General features: G+C 41.2%; 1 protein-coding gene across 1 annotated transcript; it reads right to left on the reverse strand.

Moving 5' to 3' along the window:
* Nucleotides 1–18: 18 nt before the first annotated feature.
* pdzph1 (PDZ and pleckstrin homology domains 1) lies at nucleotides 19–18,241 on the reverse strand. Its single transcript, XM_031802545.1, has 13 exons — nucleotides 18,099–18,241; nucleotides 15,468–15,566; nucleotides 12,685–14,904; nucleotides 12,395–12,520; nucleotides 11,530–11,694; nucleotides 10,894–10,995; nucleotides 10,455–10,565; nucleotides 9,895–10,073; nucleotides 4,905–5,062; nucleotides 4,398–4,440; nucleotides 3,958–4,147; nucleotides 2,425–2,560; nucleotides 19–1,059 (listed from the first exon to the last, which is right to left on the reverse strand). Exons 2-13 carry the CDS (start codon nucleotides 15,529–15,531, stop codon nucleotides 960–962), a joined length of 3,594 nt encoding a protein of 1,197 aa, XP_031658405.1. The 5' UTR covers nucleotides 15,532–15,566; nucleotides 18,099–18,241; the 3' UTR covers nucleotides 19–959.
* Nucleotides 18,242–22,711: the final 4,470 nt, after the last annotated feature.

A 22,711-nucleotide genomic window follows, 5' to 3' on the forward strand; every position in this document is an offset into this window, starting at 1 on the left:
ATAGAATTGTCTTATTATAGTCAAACTGTCATGTCATTTATTATGTATTTATTATTCAGCCAACATCATCATCTCTGAAATGGTGCAGTGCTGTATCACTAAGGAAGCTAACAGTATCAAAACATACAACAAGCCCATAGCAACAATTCAAAATCCTCCAGACAACTCCATCCATATCATATGTTTACAAATGCGTATAAAATGCATAATGCCAGAAACTCATTCAATTCCCAAATACTTGCAGACTGTTCAGTGAGAATCTGGAGAAATTGTTGAAAAAGCATAGCATAGCAGCAGATGAATTCTACAATTCAATTACTTCAAAATGTGAATTGATCTGTGAAAAACATTCTATTTTCTTTTCCAACATACTCTACAATACTCCAAGGTCTATTTAAAATATTTCTCCCCCAATTTTTTTAAATAAAGACTATGGACATCTTCAAAGTACGCTGTTAGTTAAAGAGTAGTTTTCCCAAAGTGCCGGTAATAATTTTTCTGAAGTGAACATACTGTAAATGCCTTGAACAGCTGGTCGTCCAACAAGGGTTGGTCCCAGATCTGTGTGTTTGTCGTCTTGCATGATAACTTAAACAGACTGACACTCAGGGTAGAGTAAAGCGACCTGAAACTGCATTGAAATACTTAAATTCCCATTCAATTTTCAGCTTTACATGGAATCCTTCAAGGGAACGTCAAACATAACCAATATTAAAGGGATAGGTCACTCCAAATCTATTTTGATCATAAGTTCATTGTTAATACAATCCCCCCAAAATCCCATTGTGCATGTCAGTAGTCAAGTTTTCAGTACAGAGTAAAAACTGTGATGATGATGATATGTTTTGCATCATAACAAGTTTTTGAGTAAAGTGATCCTTTAATATGCTTTTGGTTAAACCAAACCAGAAGCTAGAACAGTAAAGGTTGGTTGCGATGCGAGGAATTATCCATCGAGCTCACATTCTGGTCTCCTCTGGTGGTCGATTCATGTAGTCCTGAACGGCCTGATGGTATGGTAGCCATTTTTTTGCGGATGCTTTTATAGACAAGATCCATCTGTGAACATGAACTTCAGAATTGATTAATTATCGCAAAGGTATTTCCAAGCATATAGTATTATGTCATGTTAAAAAGCTGTGCCTTTATTCCTTCCTAAATCAATGCAATGAGAGTCTACTTTGTGTAAAATGTGTCAAAAATGTAATTGTCACGTGCACAGGATACAACCCACTGGGCAACAACGGGTTAAATCAACATTGTTTCCAAGCATTTTCAACAACAAAAAGCGTTGAATCAAAGTGGAAAATTGTTTGGATTTGCAAAAAGTCCTCAACGGAACATGACATGGTGAGCTTTTTTGTTGATTTCACGTTGAATTCACATTAGTTGACAAATCAACCAAATGTAAATCGAAACTGGACATTGAAATGTTGTCTGTGCCCAGTGGGAACAGGTGTAAACAGGACAGTGAAATGTTGTCTGTGCCCAGTGGGAACAGGTGTAAACAGTACAGTGAAATGTTGTCTGTGCCCAGTGGGAACAGGTGTAAACAGGACAGTGAAATGTTGTCTGTGCCCAGTGGGAACAGGTGTAAACAGGACAGTGAAATGTTGTCTGTGCCCAGTGGGAACAGGTGTAAACAGTACAGTGAAATGTTGTCTGTGCCCAGTGGGAACAGGTGTAAACAGTACAGTGAAATGTTGTCTGTGCCCAGTGGGAACAGGTGTAAACAGTACAGTGAAATGTTGTCTGTGCCCAGTGGGAACAGGTGTAAACAGTACAGTGAAATGTTGTCTGTGCCCAGTGGGAACAGGTGTAAACAGTACAGTGAAATGTTGTCTGTGCCCAGTGGGAACAGGTGTAAACAGTACAGTGAAATGTTGTCTGTGCCCAGTGGGAACAGGTGTAAACAGTACAGTGAAATGTTGTCTGTGCCCAGTGGGAACAGGTGTAAACAGTACAGTGAAATGTTGTCTGTGCCCAGTGGGAACAGGTGTAAACAGGACAGTGAAATGTTGTCTGTGCCCAGTGGGAACAGGTGTAAACAGTACAGTGAAATGTTGTCTGTGCCCAGTGGGAACAGGTGTAAACAGTACAGTGAAATGTTGTCTGTGCCCAGTGGGAACAGGTGTAAACAGTACAGTGAAATGTTGTCTGTGCCCAGTGGGAACAGGTGTAAACAGTACATTGAAATGTTGTCTGTGCCCAGTGGGAACAGGTGTAAACAGTACATTGAAATGTTGTCTGTGCCCAGTGGGAACAGGTGTAAACAGTACAGTGAAATGTTGTCTGTGCCCAGTGGGAACAGGTGTAAACAGTACAGTGAAATGTTGTCTGTGCCCAGTGGGAACAGGTGTAAACAGGACAGTGAAATGCTTACTTAAAATGTGCCAACATGTGTCAAATGTGTGAACATCTCACCGTTTGTTTTCCATGGGGTTTTCAGCACAGAGATAGAAGGTTTTGAACTCTTCCGAAGGGGGTTTCAGTTCAATGGTGGATTTCTTGGATCCCAAGGACTGTTCCCTCACAGTGTACCCATGTAAGTAGATCCCCCCTGGAGGGAGTCATATATTTATTACAGTATTTAGCAGAGGAGGCTTCTAGAGGCAGTCAGATACTGTATATTACAGTATTTAGCAGAGGAGTCTTCTAGAGGCAGTCAGATACTGTATATTACAGTATTTAGCAGAGGAGGCTTCTAGAGGCAGTCAGATACTGTATATTACCGTATTTAGCAGAGGAGGCTTCTAGAGGCAGTCAGATACTGTATATTACAGTATTTAGCAGAGGAGGCTTCTAGAGGCAGTCAGATACTGTATATTACAGTATTTAGCAGAGGAGTCTTCTAGAGGCAGTCAGATACTGTATATTACAGTATTTAGCAGAGGAGGCTTCTAGAGGCAGTCAGATACTGTATATTACAGTATTTAGCAGAGGAGGCTTCTAGAGGCAGTCAGATACTGTATATTACAGTATTTAGCAGAGGAGGCTTCTAGAGGCAGTCAGATACTGTATATTACAGTATTTAGCAGAGGAGGCTTCTAGAGGCAGTCAGATACTGTATATTACAGTATTTAGCAGAGGAGGCTTCTAGAGGCAGTCAGATACTGTATATTACAGTATTTAGCAGAGGAGTCTTCTAGAGGCAGTCAGATACTGTATATTACAGTATTTAGCAGAGGAGGCTTCTAGAGGCAGTCAGATACTGTATATTACAGTATTTAGCAGAGGAGGCTTCTAGAGGCAGTCAGATACTGTATATTACAGTATTTAGCAGAGGAGGCTTCTAGAGGCAGTCAGATACTGTATATTACAGTATTTAGCAGAGGAGGCTTCTAGAGGCAGTCAGATACTGTATATTACAGTATTTAGCAGAGGAGGCTTCTAGAGGCAGTCAGATACTGTATATTACAGTATTTAGCAGAGGAGGCTTCTAGAGGCAGTCAGATACTGTATATTACAGTATTTAGCAGAGGAGGCTTCTCCAAGGAGTGCAAATAATGTCATGTAATGGGTTAAAAAACAAAACCTCGCTAATAAGTTATTGACAACAAAAAAAGACCACACTAATTATGATCTCTGACATTGATTTCCATTCATTGACATATGGGTTAAACAGAATATGGTTTGTCATCTATTTATCATATAATCATACATTTATCATTTATATTTATCATCAATAACTCCTAATCAATTTTCCTAAATGGACAGCGCAGTCTCCCCAGTGTCAACATTTTGTCGGCAGGTAGCCTAGTGGTTAGAGCGTTGGACTAGTAACCGAAGGTTGCAAGATTTAAGTTAGAAATCTGTTGTTCTACCCCCGAACAAGGCAGTTCACTGTTCCTAGGCCGTCATTGAAAATAACAAAAAAAATGTTTAACTGACTTGCCTAGTTAAATAAAAACATGTGTTTTTTAAACGATCAAGGTGAGGCATGCCATCACAACATACCCAGAGCGTGCGTTGAGCGGATGCCTGCGTAGAAGTAGAGACACCCGTCCTTCAGTGTACAGTAGTGCTGCACCCACGTGTCCTTGTTATTCCTGTCTATCTGGTGAAGCAGGCCCAGACACTCTGGGTTCTTCACGGCCAGTGGGGGGAGGCTGGCGTTGTGGCGAGTCACATCCACCCACACGTGATTCTGCCACATGAGAGGTCAGGGCAGGGATTAGTTCTATAGGCTATAGTCTCAGCATGGACAACAACATGCCTCATTTATTTGAATCATTCCCCCCAAAAAACACCTTTGATTATATCCTCCACAGTTAAAAATATGCATGATGGAATGTAATAGTGTATTGTAGCGAGACAGAATTTCAAGAAAGATTGTAAATTTTGTTTTAACTGGATATAAATTCTACATGTTTTCCTTGTTTGACAACAATCCTTACCTGTGTTACAGGATGAACAGCTCTGTCCATGGCATCCAACCACCTAAATTAATGAAAAACAGCAGGTGAGCAATAACACAGATAATTATTTCAAATAAATAACTTGTTATTGGCGTTGTATGCACACTTTAGTGCTCTGCTACTTCCTGGTTTCAAAAATTCAAAAATGTCTCAAATCTCATTTCAGTTTGTGACTTTAAGCAATGTATAGCATAGCCATAGAGAATCATGGTACCATCTAAACCACTGTGAAAAATATTTTAAATAACCCCAAATATTGTATTTTTAGCTGTTGTAGCTGATGTAAAAAATAAACCAAAAAAGGAAGGGAGAAGAAGCGTAGAAATACGGCACATAGAATAGATCTAGCACCTTATCATACTTTATTTTAATGAGAATGAATGATAGATCTATAACGTGCATTTCTATCTGAAATTAGTCTGGTCATACACAAAACTACATAAAAACGCAATAAACACTATGCAAGGACTACTACTCTATCGATACCTTTTCATCTCCAGGTTGGATGTAGCGGAGAAGTGGTACACTCGGTTGGCAGACAGGGGGCAGCACTTGAACACAAAGGGTTTCCCCAGGGAGGGGTCCCCTCCAACATCTGCTCCCTCTAGCTTAAAAGATGACAGAGCTCGCTTCCTCCCCTCATCCTGCAACAGAAATACACTGGCTGTCAGTGAAGATTGTAAGTGAATAGTTGGTGTCTTGACTGTTAGAGTGGTGTCTTGAGGATGACTATTAAAGTGAAGGAGTGGTGTCTTGAGGATGACTATTAAAGTGAAGGAGTGGTGCCTTGAGGATGGCTAATTGAGTGAAGGAGTGGTGTCTTGAGGATGACTGTTAGAGTGAAGGAGTGGTGTCTTGAGGATGACTGTTAGAGTGAAGGAGTGGTGTCTTGAGGATGACTAATAAAGTGAAGGAGTGGTGTCTTGAGGATGACTGTTAGAGTGAAGGAGTGGTGTCTTGAGGATGGCTAATTGAGTGAAGGAGTGGTGTCTTGTTGTGGACCATATCCCCTGAGCATCCCGCAAAGGGCGGAGGTGTTGCTAACATTTACAATAGCAAATTTCAATTTACAAAAAAAAATGAAGTTTTCATCTTTTGAGCTTCTAGTCATGAAATCTATGCAGCCTACTTAATCACTTTTTATAGCTACTGTTTACAGGCCTCCTGGGCCATATACAGCGTTTCTCATTGATTTCCCTGAATTCCTATCGGACCTTGTAGTCATAGCAGATAATATTCAAATTTTTGGTGACTTTAATATTCACATGGAAAAGTCCACAGACCCACTCCAAAAGGCTTTCGGAGCCATCATCGACTCTTTGTCCAACATGTCTCTGGACCTACTCACTGTCACAGTCATACTCTGGACCTAGTTTTGTCCCATGGAATAAATGTTGTGGATCTTAATGTTTTTCCTCATAATCCTGGACTATCGGACCACCATTTTATTACGTTTGCAATTGCAACAAATAATCTGCTCAGACCCCAACCAAGGAGCATCAAAAGTCGTGCTATACAACACAAAGATTCCTTGATGCCCTTCCAGACTCCCTCTGTCTACCCAAGGACGTCAGAGGACAAAAATCCATTAACCACCTAACTCAGGAACTCAATTTAACCTTGCGCAATACCCTAGATGCAGTTGCACCCCTAAAAACGAAAAACATTTCTCATAAGAAACTAGCTCCCTGGTATACAGAAAATACCCGAGCTCTGAAGCAAGCTTCCAGAAAATTGGAACGGAAATGGCGCCACACCAAACTGGAAGTCTTCCGACTAGCTTGGAAAGACAGTACCGTGCAGTATCGAAGAGCCCTTACTGCTGCTCGATCATCTTATTTTTCCAACTTAATTGAGGAAAATAAGAACAATCCGAAATGTAATTTTGATACTGTCGCAAAGCTAACTAAAAAGCAGCATTCCCCAAGAGAGGATGGCTTTCACTTCAGCAGTAATAAATTCATGAACCACTTTGAGGAAAAGATCATCATTATTAGAAAGCAAATTATGGACTCCTCTTTAAATCTGCATATTCCTTCAAAGCTCAGTTGTCCTGAGTCTGCACAACTCTGCCAGGACCAAGGATCAAGAGAGACACTCAAGTGTTTTAGTACTATATCTCTTGATACAATGATGAAAATAATCATGGCCTCTAAACCTTCAAGCTGCATACTGGACCCTATTCCAACTAAACTACTGAAAGAGCTGCTTCCTGTGCTTGGCCCTCCTATATTGAACATAATAAACGGCTCTCTATCCACCGGATGTGTACCAAACTCACTAAAAGTGGCAGTAATAAAGCCTCTCTTGAAAAACCAAACCTTGACCCAGAATAAATAAAAACTATCGGCCTATATCGAATCTTCCATTCCTTTCAAAATTTGTAGAAAATGCTGTTGCGCAGCAACGCACTGCCTTCCTGAAGACAAACAATGTATACGAAATGCTTTAGTCTGTTTTTAGACCCCATCATAGCGCTGAGACTGCACTTGTGAAGGTGGTAAATGACCTTTTAATGGCATCAGACCGAGGCTTTGCATCTGTCCTCGTGCTCCTAGACCTTAGTGCTGCTATTGATACCATCGATCACCACATTCTTTTAGAGAGATTGGAAACCCAAATTGGTCTACACGCACAAGTTCTGTCCTGGTTTAGATCTTATCTGTCGGAAAGATATCAGTTTGTCTCTGTGAATGGTTTGTCCTCTGACCAATCAACTGTAAATGTTGGTGTTCCTCAAGGTTCCGTTTTAGGACCACTATTGTTTTCACTATATATATTTTACCTCTTGGGGATGTCATTTGAAAACATAATGTTAACTTTCACTGCTATGCGGACGACACACAGCTGTAAATTTCAATGAAACATGGTGAAGCCCCAAAATTGCCCTCGCTTGAAGCCTGTGTTTCAGACATAAGGAAGTGGATGGCTGCAAACGCTCTACATTTAAACTCGGACAAAACAGAGATGCTTGTTCTAGGTCCCTAGAAACAAAGAGATCTTCTGTTGAATCTGATCAATTAATCTTAATGGTTGTTCAGTCGTCTCAAATAAAACTGTGAAGGACCTCAACGTTACTTTGGACCGTGATCTCTCTTTTGACGAACATATCAAGACTGTTTCAAGGACAGCTTTTTTCCATCTACTTAAAATTGCAAAAATCAGAAACTTTGTGTCCAAAAATATTGCAGAAAAATGAATCCATGCTTTTGTTACTTCTCGGTTAGACTACTGCAATGCTCTACTTTCCGGCTACCCGGATAAAGCACTAAATAAACTTCAGTTAGTGCTAAATATGGCTGCTAGAATCCCGACTAGAACCAAAAAATCTGATCATATTACTCCAGTGCTAGGCTTCCTGTCAAGGCAAGGGCTGATTTCAAGGTTTTACTGCTAACCTACAAAGCATTACATGGGCTTGCTCCTACCTATCTCTCTGATTTGGTCCTGCCGTACATATCTACATGTACCCTACGGTCACAAGACGCAGGCCTCCTAATTGTCCCTAGAATTTCTAAGCAAACAGCTGGAAGCAGGGCTTTCTCCTATAGAGCTCAATTTTTATGGAATGGTCTGCCTACCCATGTGAGAGACGCAAACTCGGTCTCAACCTTTAAGTCTTTACTGAAGACTCATCTCTTCAGTGGGTCATATGATTGAGTGTAGTCTGGCCCAGGAGTGTGAAGGTGAACGGAAAGGCTCTGGAGCAACGAACCGCCCTTGCTGTCTCTGCCTGGCCAGTTCCCCTCTTTCCACTGGGATTCTCTGGCTCTAACCCTATTACAGGGGCTGAGTCACTGGCTTACTGGTGCTCTTTCATGCCATCCCTAGGAGGGGTGCGTCACTTGAATGGGTTGAGTCACTGATGTGATCTTCGTGTCTGGGTTGGCACCCCCCCTTTGGGTTGTGCCGTGGCGGAGATCTTTGTGGGCTATACTCGGCCTTGTCTCAGGATGGTAAATTGGTGGTTGAAGATATCCCTCTCGTGGTGTGGGGGCTGTGCTTTGGACAAGTGGGTGGGCTTATATCCTTCCTGTTTGGCCCTGTCCGGGGGTATCATTGGATGGGGCAACAGTGTCTCCTGACCCCTCCTGTTTCAGCCTCCAGTATTTATGCTGCAGTAGTTTATGTGTCGGGGGGCTAGGGTCAGTTTGTTATATCTGGAGTACTTCTCCTGTCTTATCCGGTGTCCTGTGTGAATTTAAGTATGCTCTCTCTAATTTTCTCTTTCTCTCTTTCTTTCTCTCTCTCGGAGGACCTGAGCATTAGGACCATGCCTCAGGACTACCTGGCATGATGACTCCTTGCTGTCCCCAGTCCGCCTGGCCGTGCTGCTGCTCCAGTCTCAACTGTTCTGCCTGTGATTATTATTATTTGACCATGCTGGTCATTTATGAACATTTGAACATCTTGGCCATGTTCTGTTATAATCTCCACCCGGCACAGCCAAAAGAGGACTGGCCATCCCTCATAGCCTGGTTCCTCTCTAGGTTTCTTAAAGTGAAGGAGTGGTGTCTTGAGGATGACTATTAAAGTGAAGGAGTGGTGTCTTGAGGATGACTATTAAAGTGAAGGAGTGGTGCCTTGAGGATGGCTAATTGAGTGAAGGAGTGGTGTTTTTCCTAGCCACCGTTTTTCCTAGCCACCGTGCTTCTACACCTGCATTGCTTGCTGTTTGGAGTTTTAGGCTGGGTTTCTGTACAGCACTTTGAGATATCAGCTGATGTACGAAGGGCTATATAAATACATTTGATTTGATTTGAGGATGACTGTTAGAGTGAAGGATTGGTGTCTTGAGGATGGCTAATTGAGTGAAGGAATGGTGTCTTGAGGATGACTGTTAGAGTGAAGGAGTGGTGTCTTGAGGATGGCTAATTGAGTGAAGGAGTGGTGTCTTGAGGATGGCTAATTGAGTGAAGGAGTGGTGTCTTGAGGATGACTGTTAGAGTGAAGGAGTGGTGTCTTGAGGATGGCTAATTGAGTGAAGGAGTGGTGTCTTGAGGTTGACTAATTGAGTGAAGGAGTGGTGTCTTGAGGATGACTAATTGAGTGAAGGAGTGGTGCCATGTGTATGACTGTTAAGCCATGTTTATCTGGACACTCTTTCATCCACTTAAAGAGAATACCACAATCCACACATGTCATAGTTACTGTAGGCCCTTCAAAGAAAACTAATATCATTTGTGACTTCCTGTTAATCAATTTCCAGTCCCAATTCACCTTTTCTAAATGAAACTTCTGGGAGAATATTGTTGTGGAATAAAGTAGGGATAGTTCACCTCATAAGTAATGTTGTCCTACAGGGGCATTTACACAATACATAGTGTGGAATATAAAACAGCTTGACTGAAGAGCAATTATGAGGTATGCAACATGTCTGACAAACTTTGAATTTGAAATGTCCCTTTTAGATCCAAAACACAGGAGGGTAGTTTCTCTAAAGGCATGTGGCGAGTTACCAGGATGCTGTGCTCACCTTTTTATGCCTGTAGTAGTACAGACAGCAGTCATGTCTGAGCACGAACCACCTCCTTCTCCAACCCTTGATCAGGCCAGACTGGGTGCGTTTATGGAGGTAGCCTCGGCAGGTAGGTCTGGGGGTGTTGGGGCCTCGACCGATGTCTGAGCCAATGGTCATAGTCAGGAGGTCTGGGCCTATCAAAAAACAAATAATAAGGGGATCCCATTCTCAATCACATACTAAAAAAACTAAACATGATAGCAAAATATTTGGCTTGTGAATAGGTACATGATGGGCACTCCACAGGAGGCTGCTGAGGGGAGGACGGCTCATAATAATGTCTGGAACGGAGCGAATGGAATGGCATCAAACACATGGAAACCATGGAAACCATGTGTTTGATGTATTTCATACCATTCCAGAGATTCCGCTCCAGCCATTACCATGAGCCTGTCCTCCCAAATTAAGGTACCACCAACCTCCTGTGGTGCATTATCCTTTATAGCTAATTCTAACTACATACTTGTGCAGTACCATGATCTAACAGTTAACATGTTGGCCTATTTTATTCCTACCTTGTCTTGCCAGGTCAGCTGCCTCAGAGTGGGGGATACTGGTGACATCGATCCCATTGACGGCCATGACGAAATCTCCCACCAATAGCCCCGCCTCCTCGGCTGCTCCATCTGAAACCAGAAGGGAGGAGCTCGGCTTACAGCTGAGCTAGCAGTGTGGTTTGCTAGATACGGCCAATGGACACTTGCAGCAGTGATAATATCTGTCAAAAACACCAAACTGCTTGGCAAATTGCTGCAGTGACACAAAATGTCCGCCTTAAAATGAAAAATATACTAATCAGTCACTTTTAAAAGGATAGCAAATTCTTTGTTGATCAAACTGCATCTTTATCAAGCAAACAAAACAATTTAAAATATTGTCTGAGTAACGTTTGCTGTGCATTTATTAGCGTGATAAGATGCACATAGTACAAATACGGTTCGCAAATGGACTTACTTGTGTCGACCTCTGTGACCACAATAGGTTTGGAAAACTGTATTCTAAACCCCCAGGGGTACTCTCCCATTCCTTTCCAAATCTTGACCGTCCTCTCACGAACTGCAGAGAGAAGAACCAATTAAGTAAGAATGGTCCATCTATGTTTTCACCTTCAAGAGTTCTATTAAATTGTTGATAACATTAAGAACATTGGTGGTGGTAGGAGTAGTAGTAAAAATATGAAAATGTATGCACTCACTATTGCAAGTCGCTCTGGATAAGATTGTCTGCTAAATGACTAGCATGTACATGTAGAAGTAACATCAGTAGTGGTAGTAGTAGTATTTGTTTTACAGGACCTACCTTAGATATTTTAGTAACATTTTCTTGACAGTACAGCGGGAAAGGTAGAGAGGGAGACAAATAGTATGGCCATAGACATAGGGTGGCCGACACAGGGCTCAAACCTCGGTCGCCAGGTGATATACATCGGACAGAGTTGGGAGCTTAGAACGCTACGCCAAACTCTGGCACGTTGATTATTTTCTTAAAGAAGATTTTAATTTGTTAACTGATTTTCAATCTCTGAATTGACTGACTTTATTGGAGAAGGCCCCAACACCGTGATGTAAGACATGTAGAAAGGTGTCCTACTTGTGACAGTTCGAGGTTGGAGACCAGGAGGAACTGGCCCAGCAGTCGGACTGACTTCGTCTCCACTGTAAATCCATGAGGCACAGTGGAAGGTTTCTGTGTAGAAACCCTTATCTCCAAGGTCCCTTGTTGCCATGTCAACAGAACGACTGTCTTCTGAAATTCCTACACAGTGACATAAGCACACATAGAATGAAATGACATGACATTCCATTACTAGTTTTCCGAAACAAGTTTTCTGTTAATGACTTATACATCATTGGTTCCGGTATTCCAGAAAAGTCAAAGTGATAGCATCTGACATAAATAACCACAACAAAAACAACATGTTTAGTTCACGGAGTTCTGTTTTATTTTTAAAAAGTGGGCTCATTTCGACTTTCGACTTCGTCAAAGCTTGCTTTTTTTGTGGGGGGGAGGGGTGTTGGGCACCGTTCTTTGTGGGAACGTAGGCCTTCCGTCAGCAGGTGCAATCTGAAAAACAACAAATTGTAAAGTAGGTGGAATTGTTGTATTTTTTTCCCAGATTGCACCTGTTGATGAAAGTCAAAACAATGATGAAATAAAAAAAGAGAATGAGGTAAAAAACGTAGTTGTTCTTATTTATGGGAGATGCCGTTGCCTTCCCGTTTCTGCAATACCTACAATAGATTTACAATGACTACACCCAAATCACCCCATTTGTGACACACCTAAAATACGACTTATATCATATTCTATCTCCTGTTCACACAGTTCTGATTGCCTTGTTATGTCTGGTCATAGCAATAAAGGCATACCACTCAATATCTGTGTTGTGGCTGGTTATAGACCAACAAATGAAAGCTGTGTCTGTTTCTAGATTAGGGGACATTAGGGTGCCTACCTGACTCCTCATTGATGCTGCTGGTTAGGGAGCTTCCTCCTATAGAGCTCCATTGCTTGCTGTCCTTGAAGAGATTCCGTCTCTTAGCCCAGTGCTCGGGGCCGTTGTCCTTGACCTCTAAGGAGGCTTCAGAAAATAAATAAAGGATACCCATATGAGAACACTTTCTGACCCCCTTATATCATCTTAACCAAATTATTGAATCTGGTGGTCCCTCTGGGACAAGTGGGGATTTGGAATCAATGTCTTAGGCTATGATTATTGAAAAACCTGAGATTGGCACAACTCACATTTGGACACACTTTGTTTTTCTGCTGTAGAATCTGTCTGATATAGCTTGGGCTTCCAATTGCTTTCTGTCTCTTGGTCTTGAGATTCATGATCTGGACTGGGTGCCTCTGCAATTTCCATGCCTGAATCCTCTACAATCTTGTATTTTGGAGGAGGTTCTTTCCCCTCCTCGATCTGTGAAAGAGTAGGGCTGGAGATGCTAGCTCTTACAGTTTGAGACCTTTTCGGCGTTAGTCTAACTTCCTCTGTAGCTTTACTTGTGATTCCTGAGTCCATCTCCATGTTCAGTATGGGGAACACAGACCGTGCCTCTGGGATTACGTTGGAGGTGTCCCAGTGGGGACTATTCAGTGCTGCGCTCTCTGCTAGTTTGGAGACACTCTGCAAGACCCTTTGCTCAGTGCTCCCTGTTGTTATGGCCATGACTGATCCTCTTCGCCGCATGGATTGAAGATTGGGAACTGAATTCTCTTGGGATGACAGTTTGGAAAGGGAGGGAGGGAAGACCTGAATGAGCAGGTCCCTCTGAGTGAGCTCCTCCATCGTGGGATCTAGGCTGTGGTCCTCCACTTCCCCCATGTCTTCATCAAAGCCGCTCTCTGCCACCTCGATCTGCTCCACTCCGAAAGCCATGTCCGCCAATACATTCCCTCCAAAGTCCAGGTCGGGTCCTCTGGATTCTTCACATGGTAGGTGCTTTGGCTCTGGTAACTGGAAGACCTCATCTACAGCCTCCTCGGACGTAGATGCATATGACGGATTGATCAGTTGTTGCTGTGGCTCGAGGTGGCTGTTTGCATTGCTGGAGCTGGGTCTGTAGCTGCTTTGGGAGGATTTACGTCTCAATGCACTAAAGGGACAAAGCCTCTCATCATCCTGGTGGTCTGCTGTCAGTCTGCTTAGTCTCTCTGCTTGAAGCGGAAGGGACTCCATAATGTAAGAGGAGATGGTGCCAGACGAAAAAGACTCTCTTCCCTCCCACGAAGGTAGGCCCTCCTGCATTTGACTTGGTTCTTCTTTCACCCCGGGGAAAGTCCGCCGCCTCTTCGTCGGCTTTTGTAGATAACTGGACGACAAGCAGGTTTTGCATTCTACGGTAGCTATGCTATTGTTACGCATCTGGGTCTTCATCTCGTGGTTTTGGATGAAGTCTTTGGTGTAACTGGACCTGTTCACTGACAATGGTGGTCTCATAAACATGGGTTCATAGTTGTCTGATTCCGATACGCTGTCGAAGAAAGATGCCAAATGGGCACTGTCTTCACCATCAAGTGAGTAGGGGCAACCAGAGTCTTTATGGTGCCTCATGGAGGGTGGTGGACTGAATACCCATTGCTGCTTGTCCGTAGTACAACAAGCCCCAATCTGACAGGAAGCTATGTCTTCGGTAAGGTCTGCCAGGGATTCATATTTATGGTCGGAAAACTCACATGGTGGGGGAATGTCACACAGTGCATCTGTGCTTTTCCAGAAGTCAGACAAAGGGGGTGGGCTGGAGGGCCCACCTGCCAATGTGGAGTCGGTGTCATTGTTGCTGGCCGAACGGTGAAAAGCAAATTGATCATCACAGCAGCTTTTGCGGCAGCCCAATTCCCCACAACACCTTGAGGCAATGCTATGTCTTTCTGTGAACTCTGCATCCTTGCTGCTTTCTGGAACGCTAAATTCGTAGTTGTGCTTCCTGTTTTGACTGTGGACTGTGATGTTTACATTTGGGTTTAGAGTCCATGACTGCTGAATTAAATCATTATTTGGACCGAGTCTCTTCTCACGTTGACTCTGGACACAAGGCTCTCCGGTAGCCCCCTGTTGACTTTCGAACACATATACTGTCTTGATCCCTGAGTTATCGGAGTGTAGAATTTCTTGAATTTCAAACTTCATGTTCGAGCCAATACGAGAGTGCTGAAAGATGATTTTTGAAGATGACGGTTGCAAATTGTCAATTGTTACCAAAGTTGTGAATTTCACCCCCCTATCTATGTTTTCTTGCCTTGCGATGCTAGGTGGCCTTTTATTTCGAGAGGACTCCCCTTGACTGTCTCGCCTGACTTTTTTCTCTTTGCTTGGAATCTCACTGTATTTTCCCTCTTCATCAGAGTCTGACAAAATATTTTCTTTGCGTAATGATTGAATTTCTCCTTTCTCAGTGATATCATCCTGGCAAACCACACTGTTACTTTTGTTTTGTTTTTGAAAAACGCATTGAGAGGCACTCTCTGTAAGGAAGACAAAAAATGAATACACCTTAACATTTAGCCTACATCAAAAACTACAACAACTATTAAGACCACTGTACGGACACAATGCCATAGACAAGCTATGAGACTGAGGAACTAAATCTCTCAAAAGGTATCTAAAAGGTTGATCCCTTCTATGTACCCTGAGATTGAATTGATTAATACATTGTAGTGAGGATTGTGGTTGAATATTTTCAAACTCTTGCATTTGGTGTAAAGCTTATAGGCCTCGTGGCTGCTGAGCCATCCTCATATACACTACTGACCCTTTTCTGTGAAGCATTTCTCTCAAGCTCAATTTGACAAAATGGTACCTTATCACAATGTGTGGGATTCATTCCAAGATGGAGCCTCTTGGCTCTTGTCCATTAGCTGTGGTTACATAGACGAGACCACAGTAATCCTCACCTGCTCCGATTGGCCAAACAGTGTGGCAGGCTTAATAGTGAAGGTGTGGGTGCATGGGCTGGGCGTGACTCAGCCAGCCATGACAGGATTAACCCCATTCCTCTAAAGGATCCGCCCCAATAACCTCCACTCACGTTTACTGCTGGCGGGGCTCTTCCTCCTCCGACTGTTCCTCCTCCTGCTCCCGCGACGACTCATTCTTCCCTAGGCCTCAGCCTCCAATTTCCCGTACACTGCAACAGACAATTACAAAATCATGAACAACTTTATTGTTCATTGGCTGTTTAACCCAATTAGTCCCACCATGATGCCGGCGTGATTTGGACTTTGTGTGTTTGACTTCTGAGCTGTACCTTTTGGATTTGTCTATTTCTTATGCATCCGTTGGTACCAACCATTAGTCTGTGTGATTAAAGAGGGTTGAGCTGAGATGGTTTGTTTGTGAGACAAAGGGCAGTGTTTTACAAAATCATCCGTGGAGTCCGAATGGCACATGTAATATGTTTTGCTCTATGAAGCTCACAAGCTACACAAGTGTCGTTAGAAGGTCAGGGGTTTTTCTACACATAGAAGATCATATAATCCCTAGGACATAATGTCTATAATACTGTAATAAGCTCACGTAGTTGCTGTCACAAATCACCAAACTCCACACAGTTGTTACTGACTAGTTGGTTATTAATTTCCCACTGAGCAAACAATTTCTGGATAAATTTCTATCACATTTTTGCTTTGGCTGACCTTATTTTTTAAGGTTGTTCTGAAAATAAAATGGTAAAAACACTTCATTGTAAGGCTAAATATAAGGGCTATATAAAATATACATTTAAGTCAAATAAATGAAAAAGGCAATTTTTGCTGGGGCTCTCAAGACTGATAGGGTTAAAAGTAATAACAGAATGAACAGTGTTTATATACTGTAGTGAATTCTGGGGGTAGCCCTGAACGGGAGTCCAACCCAGATCCAGTGGCTGTCAAGCCACACCTTAGCCATTATGCAAAACAAAAATCTGAACAGATTGACAGGCTCGCTAGGTGTTTGGTTAAGATTGCAAATCAAAACCAAAATATTGATTATGATGCATGCAACATACCAATCTCGGAGTGTTTGATTAGAATTGTCTCTCAAAAAACAGTGGCACATCTACAGCAACTGTAGCGTTGGTACTGTTATTGATAAAATGGTAGTCCGAAAATTTCCACACCAATAGATTATTATAAAGCAGTAGGAAACAGACAGAAAATAGTTTTCTGATGTGATCATCTTGCATATTTTTTTTATTTTACTAGGCAAGTCAGTTAAGAACAAATTCTTATTTTCAATTACGGCCTAGGAACAGTGGGTTAACTGCCTGTTCAGGGGCAGAACGACAGACTTGTACCTTGTCAGCTCGGGGATTCGAACTTGCAACCTTTCGGTTACTAGTCCAACGCTCTAACCACTAGGCTACCCTGCCACCCCTATATGTGATAGTTGGTGTGAAATCCTACTGTCATCTTAAATTGAGGCTTAATGTCCACTCTCTCGTGCTGGCACAGGAAATAGGTACCTATCTCCCTGATTATGCTCAGGTCCAAAATGACAGATTTATTCAACCACTGAATGAGCCCAGAATTTTAAAAAGCATCACAATTGATGCAAAGAATTGATTTACCATACATTTATAAAAAAATGTTTTTAAGATAAATTGGCTTAATTTAGGCCAAACTGCTTGACATGAATGTAATGTAATGTCTTGTCATCTCACCTCGTGTAATGTCAGCATTAGATAAGGATGTAATGTCGATAGTGATACAGCCAAAAATGCATATAAAATATTGACTCATTTTCAGATTAAACAATAATTTAATTAAATGTAATCCATTGAGTAGAATTACCCAACACCAGGAAAGAACAGATAGCCTTCGCCACCCATATGCACATTTCATACTTACCTGGAAATATATATTATCACTATTTCCAAAAGACCTGGAATTGGGGTCAATTCCACAAATTCAATTCTAATTCAATTCTCTCTCCCTGTAAATTCCATTGAATTCAATTCCAGGTCAGTCTTTGAATTCAGATATAAGTTCATTCTTCTGAATTCCAATGTTAGGTCAATTCCAAATATTGAAATTATCCCCAACAATTCCACAAATTCAAATTCACTTCCTTGAGCCTTTCAGGCTGATCATTTCACTTCAGACAGCCTAGCTATACTGAAAATATAGTGATACAGGTTCATTAAAATATAGTGATATGATTAAAAACACATCCTACAATACATGTTTGATACTATGTGCACTAATTTAATTAACTGTGAAATGTAGAAAATTTGAATTCCAATTCAATTAAATTCCAAAGATTTGATGTTTTTGCAATTCCAATTCAATTTCAATTCCATAACTTGAAGATTTGTGAAATTCAAATTTAATTCAACGTACATTTTCCAACTAATAAGTGAATTCAAGAATTGAATTGGAATTTCAAATTAAATTGCAATTGACCCCAACCCTTATACACGGTAACATTTAGCATGCTTTACTGAATCAGTTATTCATTTTAATGGTAAGAAACACATTTCCTCTAGAATCCCAGATTCCCAATACACTCCATTTTATTCTCCGTGACCATTTTCAATGCCTTCCGTTACATTCTCAGGTGAGCTATCTGCATTCCTGGCATACACAACCTATATCTCAGAGACTCCGATGCAATGAACAACCAAGTAAATGCACTAACTTACCCCTGAATGAACAACCAAGTAAATGCACTAACTTACCCCTGAATAAATATGTCCAGAAAGGGGATATTTTCTTTCCTTATAGAATAGTCTGTCAAGTTGAAGAGCGTTAGTCATATAGGGCATATCTTTCACAAAGACGCCACATGACCCGTGCACCTAAGACGGCTCCACTTCTTAATGTTTCTATTCCTGCAGCTAAAGCAGCTTAATGCATGTAATCTCATGAACCACTTGTGATGTCAGTGTGAAGCTGAAGTCTATTCAGTTGCCTTTGTCTACGGAATCACATCGTTAATAAAAAGAGGACTATCACACGTACAAGCTGAAACTTTTCATTTAAACTGGACAGATCCGGACTAATCAGATTTATGGTGGTTAATGAATGTGGGAAACATCAACTTTGGGGTCAGATTCATGACTAGGGCTAGTCGAGGGTAAGGTCGTTGATTGGCTCTAGTCCAGTCTCGACAAGTCAACAGACATAAATAGGATATGATTGCAGCCTTGTAACCATTGCAGAGCTCACCAGTGTATAACTGAGTTCTAAACATACACTACCACTCAAAAGTTTGGGGTCACTTATAATTTTCCCGCAAAACACCAGTCTCCACATCAACAGTGAAGTGGCGACTTCGGGATGCTGGCCTTCTAGGCAGAATTCCTCTGTCCAGTGTCTATGTTCTTTTGCCCATCTTAATATTTTATTTTTATTGGCCAGTCTGAGATATGGCTTTTTCTTTGCAACTCTGCCTAGAAGGCCAACATCCCGGAGGCACCTCTTCACTGTTGCACGTTGGCCAATAGAACCGATGGTAGTGGTGATTTTATCACTCGCCTACGAATCCTCACAAGGCACCCCGATCTTCGCCCCCTTTATCTCCGTCTTTTCTTCACGCGAATGACTGTGATTTCAGCCTGGTCTTCGGGAAGCAGTATATCCTTCGCGTCGGAATCATAAAAATAAAAAATCTTTGTCCAGTTCGAGGTGAGTAATCGCTGTTCTGATATCCAGAAGCTCTTTTCGGTTATAAGAGACGGTAGCAGAAACTTTATGAACAAAATGAGTTAGAAACAATGTGAGTAAAAAAACTAAATAGCACAGTTGGTTAGGAGCCCGTAAAACGGCAGCCATTATATCACAAGTGTAGTGTCAATGTAATGTGTGTGAGTGTGTATACACTATATAGTCTTGTGAGTGTACATAGGGTCAGTGCAGATAGTCTGGATAACCATTTAGCAGTCTTATGGCTTGGGGGAACAAGATTTCACTGAGCCTTTTGGACGGAGAGCCGATGCTCTGGTACCGACTGTAGCAGAATGAACAGTCTATTGCTTCTATATCAGGTGGCGAGGAAGGCCCAGTACATCACTCGCCACCTGATATAGAGGTCCTGGATGGCAGGGAGCTCGGCTCCAGTGATGTACTGGGCTGTCCGCATCACACCTTTGTAGCATTTTGTGATTGAGGGCACTGCATTTTCCATACCAAACAGTGATGCAACCAGTCAAGATATCACGATGATGAGGTTATGTTAAGTTCTTAGTTCTTAGTGACTAAATAATGGAATTCCACTCAGAACCTACATCCAACCCAAAGGCCCTTACTATACAAGAACATTTTCAATACAGGTATATTCTATATTGGTCTTCCTGCTAACAATATCGCTTTATAAGGAATAATGGGGTTTAAATACTGGTAAGTGGGGAGAGAAAACCTGCCTCAAACATTTCTCTGTTGAATATATTTGGGCCATAAACATTCAAGCCTCTGGCTGATCCACTTCACTTATAACATGATCAGCAAACACCTTTATGTAAACCAACTTACAAAACAACCAACTTTGACAGTGATAATCCATCCAGTGACTATTACAGTTGTTCAAATTGGAACACAACTACATATGATACAAAACTGGAGGCCACATTATCAGGTCCTCATTTTATAAAACAAAATGACATACTAAATATTTATAAATATTTATACAACTTTATATACCGTGCGTTTAAAGGGGCTATCCTGGATTGGACTTTTAAATGCATGGTAAAGCCCTTGATTCTTGATGAATATCACTTTTTAAATGCATTATGATATTAGATCAACTGTATATCTTCAAAACAACATATCATTTTGATTTCATGGATGGTAAGTCCTTGCATCCATAGCGTAGCATCCAAATGTGAAAATTGTCACATTTCTGCAAACACATCCCTCTGCTGTTGTTTACCAAAACAAGTGGTGGGTTGACACAATAAAAACAAATTTAAAGAAAACATTAGAATTAGTATAAGTATAGCCTCATTACACCATCCTATACACGGTAGCTTACATTCTGTTACTCAGAAAAGAGCACAGTGATTAAGATGGTGGATCAGGCAAGTAAAAGTAGACCTACAAAAGCAATAACACCAATGGCTGTATGCGCTTGTTGTCCAAGGATGTAGTTCTTTCTTTAGTCCAGCAGATGGCGACATAAATCAAGGAATTCTGAGAACTAACCGTCCGATAAATCGCCCCATCCCATCCCATACAACACACATGCGGCATCTCCTGATTTCCCCCCCAGTCATCTCTCGTCACAGTGGAATGGAAACACAAACACACTGTGTGTTCTAGCCTGACTGGACTAATCTAAGAATGAGAAATGTGGGGAGCTTTGATAACTACAACAACCAGGTCCTCAGACCCCTCTCTGTTGCTAATGACTACAACAACCAGGTGCTTAGACCCTTCTCTGTTGCTAATGACTACAACAACCAGGTGCTTAGACCCTTCTCTGTTGCTAATGACTACAACAACCAGGTGCTCAGACCTTTCTCTGTTTCTAAGGACCACAACAACCAGGTGCTAAGACCTTTCTCTGTTGCTAATGACTACAACAACCAGATGCTAAGACCATTCTCTGTTGCTAATGACCACAACAACCAGGTGCTCAGACTTTCTCTTTTGGATTTGACTGTATGACTAGTTAGTATGTTAGGTGTTAACTAGTGGTAGTTAGTATGTTAGGTGTTAACTAGCAGTAGTTAGTATGTTAGGTGTTAACTAGTGGTAGTTAGTATGTTAGGTGTTAACTAGTGGTAGTTAGTATGTTAGGTGTTAACTAGCAGTAGTTAGTATGTTAGGTGTTAACTAGTGGTAGTTAGTATGTTAGGTGTTAACTAGTGGTAGTTAGTATTCTAGGTGTTAACTAGCGGTATTTAGTATGTTAGGTGTTTCCTAGTGGTAGTTAGTATCAAGGTGTTAACTAGCGGTAGTTAGTATGTTCAGTGTTAACTAGTGGTAGTTAGTAGTTAGTATGTTAGGTGTTAACTAGTGGTAGTTAGTATGTTAGGTGTTAACTAGCATTAGTTTGTATGTTAGCTGTTAACTAGCATTAGTTAGTATGCTAGGTGTTAACTAGTGGTAGTTGGTATGGTAGGTGTTAACTATTGGTAGTTAGCATGCTAGGTGTTGACTAGTGGTAGTTAGTATGTTAGGTGTTGACTAGTGGTAGTTAGCATGTTAGGTGTTAACTAGTGGTAGTTAGTATGCTAGTTGCTAACTAGTGGTAGTTAGTGTGTTTCGGTTTTCATATTAGTAGGTGACATTATAATGTACATCATATTAGTAGGTGACATTATAATGTACATCATATTAGTAGGTGACATTATAATGTACATCATATTAGTAGGTGACATTATAATGTACATCATATTAGTAGGTGACATTATAATGTACATCATATTAGTAGGTGACATTATAATGTACATCATATTAGTAGGTGACATTATAATGTATATCATATTAGTAGGTGACATTATAATGTACATCATATTAGTAGGTGACATTATGATGTACATCATATTAGTAGGTGACATTATAATGTACATCATATTAGTAGGTGACATTATAATGTACATCATATTAGTAGGTGACATTATAATGTACATCATATTAGTAGGTGACATTATAATGTACATCATATTAGTAGGTGACATTATAATGTACATCATATTAGTAGGTGACATTATGATGTACATCATATTAGTAGGTGACATTATAATGTACATCATATTAGTAGGTGACATTATAATGTACATCATATTAGTAGGTGACATTATAATGTACATCATATTAGTAGGTGACATTATGATGTACATCATATTAGTAGGTGACATTATAATGTACATCATATTAGTAGGTGACATTATAATGTACATCATATTAGTAGGTGACATTATAATGTACATCATATTAGTAGGTGACATTATAATGTACATCATATTAGTAGGTGACATTATAAATGTCTCTAATCACTGAGAGTGTAGTAGGAGACGATGCATAGACACATACCAAAGTCTTTGTCAAGGCTACACATGCCCTACTCTATGTCTGTATGTTTGTGTCTACTTGCATGCAGATGTGCGTGTGTGTGTGTGTGTGTGTGTGTGTGTGTGTGTGTGTGTGTGTGTGTGTGTGTGTGTGTGTGTGTGTGTGTGTGTGCGCGCATGTGTCCATTGTATAAATAGGAAAGGCCTGTTTGCTCAGCATACAGGCTGGACTAGAAATAATTCATCATCCAGACCATCCACGTGTGTTTTCTTAATCTAGACCCCTGGTAAATGGCCGTGGGCTCTCAGCTCCTAATGGAGCCGGCCTACATAAGTGG

This window comes from Oncorhynchus kisutch, linkage group LG23 (genome assembly GCF_002021735.2).
Source record: "Oncorhynchus kisutch isolate 150728-3 linkage group LG23, Okis_V2, whole genome shotgun sequence".
In the NCBI taxonomy this organism is placed as follows: Eukaryota; Metazoa; Chordata; class Actinopteri; order Salmoniformes; family Salmonidae; genus Oncorhynchus; species Oncorhynchus kisutch.